This window comes from Baudoinia panamericana (genome assembly GCF_000338955.1).
Source record: "Baudoinia panamericana UAMH 10762 unplaced genomic scaffold BAUCOscaffold_3, whole genome shotgun sequence".
NCBI classification, from domain to species: domain Eukaryota; kingdom Fungi; phylum Ascomycota; class Dothideomycetes; order Mycosphaerellales; family Teratosphaeriaceae; genus Baudoinia; species Baudoinia panamericana.
In genome coordinates, this window is record NW_006911259.1 from 1,658,992 (window position 1) to 1,671,784 (window position 12,793).

Below are 12,793 nucleotides of genomic sequence, written 5' to 3' on the forward strand. Positions count from 1 at the left end.
ACTGGGGCAGGTGATGAGGAGGATGGACCGGTCGGACTAGGTGGAAGGTTGCAGATATGGCAGGTGCGTTCAAAGGCTCAAGTGGCAAGCACAACAGTGAGAGGACGGATTGGTATGGTAGTAGACATGGCGGCACATTACCGTTCTGTCGCATCTGGCTCCTCAGCCGCAGCCTTCCGTGAATCTCTAGGGGACCATGAGTTGCTTGTCAAGTCTGTCGGCTCAAGCAGCCGTAGTGGGACAGTAAAGCAGCCGATGACAAGGGTAGCGAACACATGCGATCAGCACAGGCAGAGTTGAGAAGCCTGTCAAATTCAGTCATCAGCTGCAACGTTGACCTTATCAGGACGATTGAAGGAGGTAGCGAAGAGTATTTATGCCATCGTAGGAGTAATCTGGGGATCGCCCTCGTACGCCCGAATAGGTCAAGCGTACAACACACTTCGTGCCGGAGTGCGGCCGAGGAGCCAGACTCGCATGTGAAAGAGCCAAAGGTGTATCAGGAGCACGTGAGCACAGCTTAGCAAGACCAAATACTAGAACGGACAATGGCCAACGCCGACGCAGCGAAGCAGACTACCCTCACCCGCCTTGTCACCAAACTCTCCCATACTCTGCTTAATCCGGCCAGCTCGAGTGATCCCAAGCTGAGGTCACCATACGAGCGCAGTCGCATCAACGCCAACATCGAACATGCCCGCACGTTGCTATTGACGCTGGAGAAGCAGTCGGCAACAGTAAGAGTACAGAGTCAACGGCAAGCGCTCCAAGCAGACCTCCAAACAAAGCGAGATGTCATCAGGCAGTTACAGGCACGGCTTGAGGAGTTGAATCAGATAAACCAAGACGACGACGACGACGATGACGAGGACGATGACGAAAACGAAGGCGAGGACATAGCAGACGCTCAAAGCGAGCAACCCCAACATCCCACTTACGGCCCCGCAAGGACAGACACACAATCCGGCCTCGACACCGGCGAACCATCCAATCCTCGCACACATGCACAAGCACAAGCACAAGCACAAGCACAAGCGCAAGAACTCCGCTCCCGACGTCCACTCCAAGCATCCGACAACCGCTCCGCTGCCACCACAACCGCGCGCGACGCCCTCTTCGCCGGCCGTCCCACCCAACCCACACCTGCCGAAACGAACACCGACCTCAAACACACCGAGGCCATGTTGTCGCACAATCGCACCGAACAAGAAACCCTGACCACCTCCCTCATCGCGCTAGCGCAATCGCTGAAGCAGTCCTCGCAACATTTCGCGTCGAGCCTGGAGGCGGAGAAAGAAGTCCTCGCGCGGGCGGAGGGAGGGCTGGATAGTAGTGCCAAAGGTATGGATGCTGCGGAGCGGAAGTTGGGCATGTTGAGGCGCATGAGTGAGGGACAGGGGTGGTGGGGGCGGGTGAAGCTTTATGGGTTCATCGGCGGGTTGTGGTTGGCCTGCTTCCTTCTCGTCTTCATTGGGTGCGTACTTCAAGGACATATGCCTTGCTCGATATTTGAAGCTATTGCTGACGTTTCTCATCTCGCCTTGCAGGCCGAAGCTTCGCTTCTAGCCGTTCAACTCTATGATACCCATCGGTTTTAGCTCCTTTCGAGCAGAATGCGACCATGCCTGATCATCCTCTTTTCCAGCATTCCCTCTAGCATACGCCGTAACGCCATGCTAAATTCTACTGTCACCTCTCATACATGAGCGCATCGATCATGACCTAGCACTATACTTCGCCGCGGCCGCCCTGAAAGCCTCCCTCTTCGCATCCATATCAGCCAACAACTCGTGTCCCGCCTTCAGACTCTTCAGCTTCGCCACGCTCTCACCCGTAGTCCTCCCCAGCGCCGCATCCAGCACGGCCTTATTCGCCCACGCCTCCGCCAATACCTCCTCCCCCTGCCCCTCCATCCCCACAGCAGCCTCTAAACCCACCTCCGCCTCCTCCAACCGTCCCAAATGGATCTCGCTGACCGCCTGCGCAACAAGACTCCCCACACTCCTTGACCCGGGCGCCTGCGCGAGTTCCTCAAACACGTAAAAGGCTTTCTGGTACTCGTCTTGTCCGCCCTTGCGCATCCCGATCCAACTTTCGGCTAGGTTGACAAGGAGTGCATCTTGGGCGAACGAGCGCGCGGATTGCGCCTCTTTGACCGCCAGGTCGGTGCGGTTCTGGGTGAGGTGAATTTGCACCATTAGTGCCACTGCGTCGAGGCTGCCTTGGTGCTTCGAGAGGAGTTGCAACGCCGCGTCTGACTTCCCTGGTGTGCGGGCAAGGATTATGCCACATAATAGCTGCACATGTAGATTCTCACCCCCGTACCGTTCCGCCAGTCTCTCGGCTTCCGTGACCGCGTCTTCACTTCTTTCAGGGTTCTGGCAGAAACGTGCGAAAGCTCGCATTGCGGCCAGATCGGGCGTGGCGCGGGCGTCAGACTCGGAGATGGAGGATAGGACCTCCGAGGACTGGCCAAGGGCGCATTGGGCGCGGTACTGTAGAATTTGGGCGGGAAGGCGGTTGGAGGGGGAGAAGTCGGCGGGGGAGAAGTCGGAGAGGACGGTGGAGTATTGAGATTGTGTGAAGGCGGTATGGATGTTGAGGAGTTCAGAGTCGGTGGCGAAGGGGTCCATGTTCAAGAGATGGGGCTTGTATGGAAGGATGGCGTTGCTTGAGGTGGTTTGCTGAATAGCTGTGGGTACAGTATGTGTGAGATGAGAGGAAAGGGTTGGAGGTGGTACATTGATTAGTAGCCGCTAAAGTTAACATCAAAGCTCCCGGGTTGTTTAATTGAGCTGGGCAGCAGCTTGACCAGATGCGCACTCCACTCCGAGTCTGCCAGCCGAAAACAACATCGTAACACATCCTCGATGCAACTCAATACGGCGCCTTGCCATTCTCTAAAACATACCATTCCAGGCTTGTGCAAGGAGACGGCCCTACGAATGTCTTCGGGGGAGAAGTGCATATAGTAGCCAAGGCGTAACGGCGTAGCCTCCGCGGCGCAGCGCATCAATGGGTCTCAGTATTGCCACTACCGTTAGTTAAAGGTGCTCCGTCCTCTTCATGTTTTTGTTTCTACTTCTACTTCTTGCATCTCCCGTCATGCCCACGACCATACCCGCGCTGTACTCAGACGATGAACGGTTATACCCACAAACCTCAAGCGGTGAACGCAACGCAATTTTCCCATAGCACGAGCACGCCGGCAGCAGCACCCTTCGGTCTCGCACCGATGCTCAAAGACCAAGCCTCCGGATATGCCATCTTCTGGGACATGTTCGCGTTCGTCGTGTCAGCCGTCTTACAGCTTCTCCATCGACCTCTGCCAATGTAGGAATGTCTTCCGAGGTTCAACCAAGCCAACACCGATCTTCTCCGCTCATGTGCCTGGCCAATGTTGACACCGGAAACTTGTACCTCCTCAACAGTACTCATCGCCGCTGCTGGAATCGGTGCTGTCCCTTCTGAAATACCGATCCAGCGCCTCCTCCGCCGACTCTCCATCCAGCGCTGCGTTCGCCAGACAGTCAGCGGGCTCATTCTGGGCTCTCGGTACCTGCCAGAACTGCACCTCTACACTCCTGTCATTCAGCTGCTGAACCAGATCATCAAGCTCCCTGAACAAGTCTTCATTGACAACCGGCAGGCCCCTGGCATTGATGAAGCCGTTAGCCCGCCACTTCTCGATCCATACCGTCATGCCTTTGACTAGATACTCCGAGTCGGCCTTGATGACGACACGTCTGAGCGACCTCATTGGGCCTGGTCGACGATGCTTGCCAGTCCTGCTGGTATTTAATCTGCGGAGACTCCTGGCGGCACGCAAGGCATAGAGACCGGCGTAAAGCTCTGCGCGCTGGCTTGTGTGATTGTCAGTCTCGAGCTTCACGACCTCGTTCCACTGGTAGTTGTCTTCATGGAAGAAGATGCCGACACCAGACTCTGCGTTTGGGCGGCCGTTGTTGCGGCATGCGCCGTCTACTGCAATGATCACGGTGTCAATGTGCGCCTCGTCAGAGGAGGTTTTTGGACAGGCGAGGACGGTCCACCATTCGCTCCGGTAGGTGGTTTCGATCTCGTTTGGACCGCCGTACGTGTCAATATCGAAGATACGCTGGCCGTTGTCAGGCTCCAGCACATCGCAGTCAGACTCGGTATGGAAGTGAGTTGACATTGTCTCGTAGAAGAGCGATTACGGTAATGCAGGTCTCTGATCGAGAGGGAACGGTAGGTAGTATGGAGAGGACGTAGTGCTTCCATTTACATATTCACGTGAACGGTGAACGTGCATTCGCCTTCAGTGTTTGCACCTAATGTGAATGCACGGCTGCACGCAGAATGTCTCGCTGGTGCCACAAGTCTCCGACGGACACGGCTGCGCGCATGAGATTATGAAACGTGAGCGTGTGACTGTCATGGCGGTTTCGAAGGCTTGCTAGACCTGTCTGTACGCATTGATGTGTATAGAGTAGCTGCTATTCTTCTGTAGAGAAACACCGCCTCTTCGGCTGCAGCCGCCTTGGCATATTGACTATGTCTCCAGATCAGCATCCAAGCGCTTCCACTGCACGAATTAGAAGTGAAACACACCATCTCTACTACAAACCCCACGTAGACGTGAGCTGTCGCGGTGATGGTCATGTCGAGATGGTGAAAGGCGCCGCATCGCGAAAGTCAAGCGGACCAAAACAGCCTCTCCGGACTGCTTCGAAGACTGGAGACTCCAGGTTTGTGAGGTCAGTCGACGGCAAGCCCTCTTTGCCCTTGGACTTGCAACAGAGATGCTTGAACATCTTCCGTGACGCCTTTGAGCCTGGTATCGGGGATAGCTCGATCGTGCAGGAGGTTAAAGGTCACTTGTACAACCGTGACTTCGCCGCTGCTTTTGCGAAGGATGAGTACTTGAGAGTGTACGCTGGGCGATGGAGTCCAGCTCGCGCTTTGGGTTATCTGGATGTACTGCATGGGTTGCAGGCACAGCTTGTGGCGCATGGCGATGGTTCGAAGGCTGGAAATGAATGCATGCGGGTTGTGTGCCTTGGTGGCGGCGCTGGGTCAGAAGTTGTCGCGCTTGCGGGCTGGCTGAGCATGTTGTTCGAGGAGGACGTAGGCTCGATGCTACATGCTCACTTCGTGGATGTCGCAAGCTGGAATGTTGTAGTCTCCGACCTACATCACCAAGCCATTACCGCTCCCCAGCTTTCCAAGTACGCTTCAGCCGCTGCTCGAGAAGCGAACAAGCCACTAGTCCAAGGTGGTGCCTTTTTCTGCGCGTTTCACCAACAAGACGTGCTAGACTGGCCGGATAGTGAGCTCAGAAGTATCGTAACTCCAGACACCAGGCTAGTGACGCTTTTGTTCACGCTTAACGAGCTGTACTCCACCAGCCTCGCCAAGACGCAGCAACTGCTTTCTCGGTTGACGGACGCCATGCCGGCAGACTCGTGTTTGCTGGTTGTAGACAGCCCCGGAAGCTACAGCACGGTCTCTTTCAACAGCACGGAGAAACGGTACCCGATGCTCTGGTTGCTCGATCATCTGCTTCTGGGTGGTGAGGCCAAGCCGGCAGGTCCGCAATGGGAGAAGGTCGTCAGTGATGGTAGCAGATGGTTCCGTCTCCCACCAGGCCTGGAGTATCCGATCGAGCTGGAGAATATGCGGTATCAGTTGCATCTTTATCGCAGAGTCAATAACATCGAGGCAGGCTGATGGCAAAGGCTGAAAGTGAAGCTATCATGACAATACGACAGATTTGAGAGTACCATCACAGCATCATCATGGACCATACCGCTGCAAGCTCATGGTAAGTGCTTAAGCCTGCCTACATAGTGTTGCCCCGACGGACGGCGGAATCCGGGAACCGGATCGCAGAGGCTTATGAGGTAAGTGCCCTGCGGGTTGAACGATCACACAGGCGATATAGTCTGGCGGTTAGGATAAACGTCTCTTACCACGGTTGGCCCGGGTTCGAGCGAGCCTAACCCCCATTTGCCTGGTGAACCTACAGCAGCTAACTGAAGCTATAGGTCCCGGTATCGTCCATCCTTCTTTTTGGGCCAGCCAATCTTTTCCATGACCGATGCAGTCGTCGAGCAGCGACACATGCGGCCGATCTTATGGGACGTCTATTTCGCGGTACATTTGGTCAGCCTCAATGTATCATCGTCCCTGCCCGCACTTCAGAGTTTCGCAACGACTATCGTGCGAATGCCGAGGCGGCAGTTGCCGGCCAGTTCTGAAAGGGCAGGCACTACCTGCATGCCACCCCACCTTCTGCACGAACAAAAGCAACAGCAACCACATACACCGGAACAATCTCGGCTAGCCGCACAATGGAAATAAATCATACCGAGCCTATTCGGTCCCAGTTATCTTGCTTCGTTTATGGGGTCGGCCGACAGAGTGTAGCTTAAAGGTTAAAGCACCATGATATTAGTCCGCCCTTCGGGGAATGGCTGTGACTGGAGTCCATGTTCGGTTCGATTCCGGCCGCTCTGATGATTCAATCTACTCAGTCTTGTAACTGTGGCTAAAGGGGTGGCCATAGTGGGATTGTTGGCGCTTTTTTGGCGTCGCCCAATAGATGCCGATGACACGAAGCGAACCATGACTTTCACAGGCAAATTCGGGGCATCGAAACGGAGCAGACGTCAGACATGCTATACAATGGCGGAAAGGCTCATGTCAATAGATCCTGAAGCGGAGTTGTGTATCTCGGTTATAATTCTTCGCTATGCCTGAATATCCCAATCATTCGTACGGTATCACACGCAAGTCAAGCACGTCCATTATCCCTTCATCACACCTCATAGCGCCACGCTCGTCCCTCCGTTCGCCGATCATACGACGCTTAGTCCCAGTTACCGGGCCCAAGCTCGACCGGCTTGCCAGCCTTCATCGTCTCCATAATCTCATCAATGGTCCAAGGCTTGAACTTGTAGCCCGGAGGGTAGTTCGGGGGAACATCAGACTCATCAAAGCTGATGCCCTTCTTCATCGCCTCCACATTCTTGGCGTAGTTCTCGTACGTGTACGGCTCTGGGTCGTGCTCCCACACCCATTTCGGGTGCCGTGGCTGCGCACGGCGCGGGTCAATCTTGACCTTGTCCCAGTCGGTGTCTTGCAGAAGCTCGGCGTTGGTGAAGCCGACTTTCTGGGCGCAAGCGTTTCGGATAAAGCTGCAGCGAACAGTCAGTCTATATAAGAATAAGAGTGACAGATGCGGGATACGTACCGGAATCGAATGTGCGCATCAACGGCCTCCGGAATGTTCTCCTTGCCACCGCAAAGGTGGATGCAGGAAGCGATGGAGACAGCGTCCTCAATGGCCTGAGTGGCACCATTACCCGAGGCGGGCAAGAAGCTGTGTGCAGCGTCACCAATCTGGACGACACGGCAGTCGGGCGACTTCCAGCTCGGCTGAGGGTCACGCCACAGTAGCTCAAAGTTAACAATGGTCTTCTCAGGAGTACAAGCGATCAGACGCTTCATCATCTCCGACCATGGCTTGGGACCAACGCCTTTGTCCATCTCATCAAGGACCTCCTGCGGCTCGATTGTGTTGCTCCAGTTCTCGGCGGATGAGCCGGTGGCCTACATGTACGTTAGCACGAGGTTTCCCCTCCAACCGCCCTTAGGTGGCGAAAACTCACGTTATGGTTGATGATCCAGATCATGGTCTCCGGGCGAGTCAAGGTCATGGCGTAGGTGCCTGGACCAAGGTAGGTCCGCACAATGGGCTCGCTGTTGTCCGGGCCAATCATGGTGTAGTGCTTCTTGACCTCTGGGTCCTTGTCAAGGTTCTCAACCGGGAAAGCAGCACGCCACATAGCACGCCCACTTGACCTAGCCCGGACCTGACCACCAACGAGGCGCTGCGACTTCGAGCCCACGCCATCAGCCGCGATCACAATATCAGCCTCGTACTTCTTGCCGTCCTGCGTAATGCAGCCACCCTTGCCCTTCTCCTTGTCCTCGTAATAATCGACGACACGGCTGTTGAACTCGATCTTTACACCTAGACGTTCGACCTGCTTGACGAACATGCGGTAGATGAGCGGACGAAGCTGGAAAGTGCCGGGTGGCGTCTTCGGGTCCAAACCAGCAGCCTTCAGGCGCTCGGCGACGTAAAGAGGCTTGACAATGAGCTCTCCAGAGTGCTTGAAGGTCTCGATCCAGGCATTGTGCAGGCCAATGGAGTCGTACTCGTCCTTCATCTCCGGCCAGTGCTTGAAGAAGCGGGTTGCTGGGAGACCCATGAAGTACATGTCACCTACTCAACATCAGCTGCTGATACTGTCCAGCGTCCAGCTTGAGATTGAGACTTACCAAGGGTGTTAATGGAGGCATTGCGCTCGAGCACGCGGACATTGTGGCCTTTGCGGATACACTCGATGGCAGCGGTGAGACCAGCAAGACCAGTACCGACAACAATCACATCAATGCCGGAGGGAGGGAATGTGCCAACTGGCTCAGACTCGATACCGTGGACAGTCATGATCGCGTTCTTTGTTGATGAATACTTGATGAAAGAGAGCAGAGCTGGGAATGTTACGGTGAATGAAAATCTGCTCTCACCGCATGCACCTGGTCGAGCTCATATGCAGGTCTGAACGTTATCTTGCACGCTACAGTGGTACGGCATTCGGCTGGGTAAACACGCCGATCAAGCCCATGGTGACGGAAAGGCCAGGCGCCGACTATAACGATGGACATGTCGCCGTGCGGCTCTCCGTGGTCAGCAGCACTGTTCACCACACAAACTCAGTGATCGTCGCCATCGCTGAAGGTGGGGTCGGCTCGCGTCACGACTTTTGACCAGATCTTAGTGGAGTTCAGCCACACTTAGCCCAGATAAGAGATGGCGCTGACGGCGCGCGAAATCTCCCCAGCCGTGCTGCGTGCGAACGGACGGCTCCCCGTGCTGCCGGTCAGACACCGATCTCGCCGCCGAAGGAATTAGTATGTCAGAGCTTAAATGCACGTCTTGGTGTCAGCAGCCACATATGACATCACGGTACAGACTTGAAACATGGAACACTAGTCCCCGACGCCTGCCAGACGCAACTCCAGTATGTGGTCCCTATACGGGCAGCGCTGTGAGGAGAAGCGAAGTGGTGTTGCCACTGCTGATGAGCACGATGTCTGGACGATTGTTCTGCGGCGCCCCGTAACACAAGCTGCATACGGTGGTTCGTTCCAGGAGTCAAGCTTCACGTCACAAGCGGCTTAATTCCTGCCGAGGAGATGAGAGGGTTGTACTGTAAGCCCATTTGGCATGCGTAGGGATTCTTCTCTGGAGCGATACGCTCACGTCCGCTCCCGGAAACAGGGGCGAGATACGAGGCTTGCCAATGTACAGGCGCCAATTTGGCACGGTAGGACGCCTGAAGGCTGGCAGGACTACACAACGGTGCCGCGTTGGAATCAATATCGGAGTCGGCGAAAAGAGGCCTACAAGTTCTTATCTCTGCGGCACGAAACTTGAACGGTCGGCGACTTTACGCGCCGATATTGCCTTATGGAGAATTGTTGTGTGGTTTGCGTGATGCTTGACATGCTTGACGTGTCGATCTCGGAGCTGAGGCATGAATGGACAAGGTTGTACAACCCTCTCTGCCGGATCTACCTTTCCCCTTTTGGGACGCTTGTTACTCAACATGTCCAAGGTGACACTCTCTCGGTGACTGGGCCCCTGCCCCTCTGTGTCCTTCAGGGTGTGCAGAGTTTGAGAACGACGCCAACGATCGTTGTTATGCAACTGCTACCGTTAACTATTGCAATCGATGTGTAGAACAGTCCGGACCATCCAAGGTGAAAGCCTCATCTGGGCACCCCTTGCATTGAATCTAACCCACACAAGTTGCATTGACGCTAACGGACGCTTGTCTCCATGGCGTTCGGAGCACTGACGATCGCGATGATTTGGCAGGACGTCGGAACATGGCAAACGCTGATGCAGATTACTACCATGGATCCAGTTATTCTTATCATACATTTGCCAAGCAACGTGGTCCTGCACATCCAGCGGCACGGGTATGTATTCTGGTCTTGCCTTCAACCTTCAGGCTTTCTTGTCTTTCTTCCATTGACCAAGCCTTCCAGTCCACATTTTACACCTCGACGTCGTTGCCATGCAGCCCTTGACGCTCGTTGTCGCGGCCGTCGCCCTTGTTGGCTTCGGTCTGCTTTCTCTCTTCAACGCTCTTCAACGACGACAGGCATGGCACAAGAACAAGGCGAGCGAGCCTCCAGGGCCAGCTCTTGTGCCGTGGATCGGACGCATTCACGACCTGCCAGTCGAGTACATGTGGACCAAGTTCAAGGAGTGGTCCGACGTGTACGGTCCCCTGTACCGAACACAGATGCTTGGTGACTACTTCATCATCATTGCCGACGAAAAGGTCGCCGAAGACTTGCTGGTCAAGCGTGGCAAGATCTACTCCGATCGCCCTCAGATCCGGTCCCTTTTCGACCCCAAGAGCACGAATGGCTCAATGGAGTACCTTCCGCTTATGGGCAAGAACGGTACGTCTAGCTTTAAAGCCAGCAGAGAAGTAACAGTCACTGACTTGCGCAGAGTACTGGGCACGCCAGCGGAAGTTCACTCATGCCTACTTGATGGAGGCTACGAATGCTCGCTATTACGGCACTGTCTACCACGAGGCTAAGCGCTGGAACATGCGCCTCCTGACTGACCCGGACAACTTTGCTTTCTACCTCGAGGACTTCTCGTCGAAAGTTGCATGCCAACTTACCTGGGATGACCCGAACCTGAGCGAGTACTGCACCAAGAGCGCCTGGGGTCTCCTGACCCAGATGTCTCCGGCTGGCCCCATCACTAACGTCGTTACTCCTCTCTGGCACTTGCCCTTCCCAATCAACCCGTGGAAGATCGCGGAGCGCAAGCGACATGACGAGCAGCAGGCCTGGTGGATGGAGCGTCTACTTTCTGTGCGGGCACAGATGGCCAAGGGTCAGGCTCGCCCTTCTTTCACCCGCACTTACCTTGAGGGCGAGAAGACCGGTGGTCTTTCCGGCGACTACGAGGCATCGTCCGCCATCGGCATGATGGCGCTTGTTGCTATCTTCACCGTCGCTGGCCCCCTTTACTACTTCCTGCTGGCCATGGTGGTGCACCCTGAGTGGCAGAAGAGGGTCCAGGAGGAGATTGACGAGCAGTGCAAGGGCCGTATGCCTGAGCTTACTGACATGCCAAACCTTCCTGTGCTCCGCGCATGCATCAAGGAGACGATGCGCTGGCGACCAAACGTGCCGACTGGTGTGGCGCACGAGCTCATGGAGGATGATTTCTACAACGGCTACTTCATTCCCAAGGGCACACGTATCCTACCCCTCGACTAGTGAGTTATGCCGCTGAATGTTTGTATTGCGAACGGTTACTAACAACATGCAGCGCCTTCCTCCGCAACGAGAAGAAGTACCCAGACCCAGAGAACTTCCGCCCTGAACGATGGCTCGAACAGAGCTGGCCCACCTACCAGGAACCTTTGAGCCAATACCCGACTATCATGGGCATGACCTCTTTCGGCTGGGGCCAGCGTGCTTGCCTTGGTCAATCCCTGACCCGTGACGAGACATTCGTTGCTTGCGGCGGTCTCCTGTGGGCCTACAACCTGGTTCGCAAGAAGGGACCGGACGGCAAGCTCATCGAGCCCTCTATTCACAAGTCAAACTCGCTTCTCATCGTCAAGCCAGACCCATATGAGATGGCCTTCGAGCCGCGTAGCGAAAGCCGGCGACAGGAGATCATCAGCCAGTGGGAGGAGTCCAACGCGAATGACATCGCCGAACGCAAGGCATTCGCAGAGGCTGCTGAGAAGGCGTACGTCGCCCCAGCCCTTGAGGTCGCGGCATAATGTAATAATCTGGGCGAAAGCGCTGTTCCATTAGGATAGACCTGGTCAGTCTGCGCGCTTGGGACTTGGGACCTGATTTACGTGCTTTATGCGTTGAGCGAGGAGTGTCTTCTGCACATTTGTATATTGCAAGATTAGGTCTTAGCAGATATAATGAACACTTTCGAGATGCACAACACCTTCAAGCGCCCTTAATTAACGTTAAGCAACCCTCCTACAGATTCGCGTGGCATGAAAAACTGAGTTATCACGTGCCTACCAACCGTTAATGCTACTTTCTCGTCCGAAAATGGTTTCAAGCGACTTTCTTCTACATGCTTCTCCTCTGCTGCTCGCCTTGTCGCACATTCTGTCCTTGAGCAAGCAATGGGCCTATGCGGCAGACACAGAATAAGGACACCACGAACAACAAGCGTGTCTACCTCTCACCTAACGATCCACCAACTGTGCGGCGAGCATCGACCCCTCGACCACAACAGCGAGCAGACTTCACCCTGACGCTGACGTCCGGACAGTGCGGAGCCGATCTACTAGGATCGAACAGCCGTCGCCAAGATCTGAGTAGCGGATAAACTCCACAACTACCGCAGGTCCGCCTTTGCGACTTGCAGCGGCACGGTGCCACCAATCCTGAAGCCGGCCGTGATCGGTGTGGAGTCGGTTGCGGTTGCGATTGTGTTGCCATGGTACGAGCCTTTAGGCGTTGAGCTGCAAATAGCCATTTGTTCCACTCTGAGGCGACAGCGTTCATCAGGAACAGGCTCGATCTGCATTCACATGGCACCGCTTGAAACTGCTCTGGAAGCAAGTGTTGCCCCTGAGAATTTGCTCCTAACGATATCAATGGTTTGGGTGGATATTCACGTAACTGAAAGAATTGAGAAGAGATGTATCATCACCTCTGTGAACGA

At 55.0% G+C, this 12,793-nt stretch overlaps 7 protein-coding genes across 7 annotated transcripts; 3 read left to right on the plus strand and 4 right to left on the minus strand.

The window, feature by feature from the left end:
• Positions 1-548: 548 nt before the first annotated feature.
• On the plus strand, positions 549-1,566 carry BAUCODRAFT_120622 (uncharacterized protein; the record flags this gene model as incomplete). Its single annotated transcript, XM_007676059.1, has 2 exons — positions 549-1,474; positions 1,548-1,566. The coding sequence occupies 2 exons, from the start codon at positions 549-551 to the stop codon at positions 1,564-1,566; spliced, it is 945 nt and encodes a 314-aa protein (XP_007674249.1).
• A 161-nt stretch (positions 1,567-1,727) lies between these two features.
• Positions 1,728-2,633, minus strand: BAUCODRAFT_54384 (uncharacterized protein; the record flags this gene model as incomplete). The annotated part of the gene is made up of 1 exon (XM_007675482.1): positions 1,728-2,633. A coding segment is annotated over one exon (906 nt), but the record flags the coding sequence as incomplete, so codon positions are not given.
• An 872-nt stretch (positions 2,634-3,505) lies between these two features.
• On the minus strand, positions 3,506-4,000 carry BAUCODRAFT_45711 (uncharacterized protein; the record flags this gene model as incomplete). Its single annotated transcript, XM_007675462.1, has 1 exon — positions 3,506-4,000. A coding segment is annotated over one exon (495 nt), but the record flags the coding sequence as incomplete, so codon positions are not given.
• A 520-nt stretch (positions 4,001-4,520) lies between these two features.
• Positions 4,521-6,059, plus strand: BAUCODRAFT_400146 (uncharacterized protein). Its single transcript, XM_007676060.1, has 2 exons — positions 4,521-5,806; positions 6,030-6,059. The coding sequence occupies exon 1, from the start codon at positions 4,537-4,539 to the stop codon at positions 5,710-5,712; it is 1,176 nt and encodes a 391-aa protein (XP_007674250.1). The 5' UTR covers positions 4,521-4,536; the 3' UTR covers positions 5,713-5,806; positions 6,030-6,059.
• A 323-nt stretch (positions 6,060-6,382) lies between these two features.
• Positions 6,383-8,500, minus strand: BAUCODRAFT_573687 (uncharacterized protein; the record flags this gene model as incomplete). Its single annotated transcript, XM_007676061.1, has 4 exons — positions 6,383-7,181; positions 7,238-7,596; positions 7,656-8,275; positions 8,332-8,500. The coding sequence occupies 4 exons, from the start codon at positions 8,498-8,500 to the stop codon at positions 6,854-6,856; spliced, it is 1,476 nt and encodes a 491-aa protein (XP_007674251.1). The 3' UTR covers positions 6,383-6,853.
• A 1,168-nt stretch (positions 8,501-9,668) lies between these two features.
• BAUCODRAFT_31673 (uncharacterized protein) lies at positions 9,669-12,075 on the plus strand. The gene is made up of 4 exons (XM_007675437.1): positions 9,669-10,038; positions 10,108-10,530; positions 10,583-11,366; positions 11,420-12,075. Exons 2-4 carry the CDS (start codon positions 10,137-10,139, stop codon positions 11,880-11,882), a joined length of 1,641 nt encoding a protein of 546 aa, XP_007673627.1. The 5' UTR covers positions 9,669-10,038; positions 10,108-10,136; the 3' UTR covers positions 11,883-12,075.
• A 150-nt stretch (positions 12,076-12,225) lies between these two features.
• BAUCODRAFT_31674 (uncharacterized protein) lies at positions 12,226-12,765 on the minus strand. Its single transcript, XM_007675438.1, has one exon. The coding sequence runs from the start codon at positions 12,653-12,655 to the stop codon at positions 12,464-12,466; it is 192 nt and encodes a 63-aa protein (XP_007673628.1). The 5' UTR covers positions 12,656-12,765; the 3' UTR covers positions 12,226-12,463.
• Between the last annotated feature and the right edge of the window lie 28 nt (positions 12,766-12,793).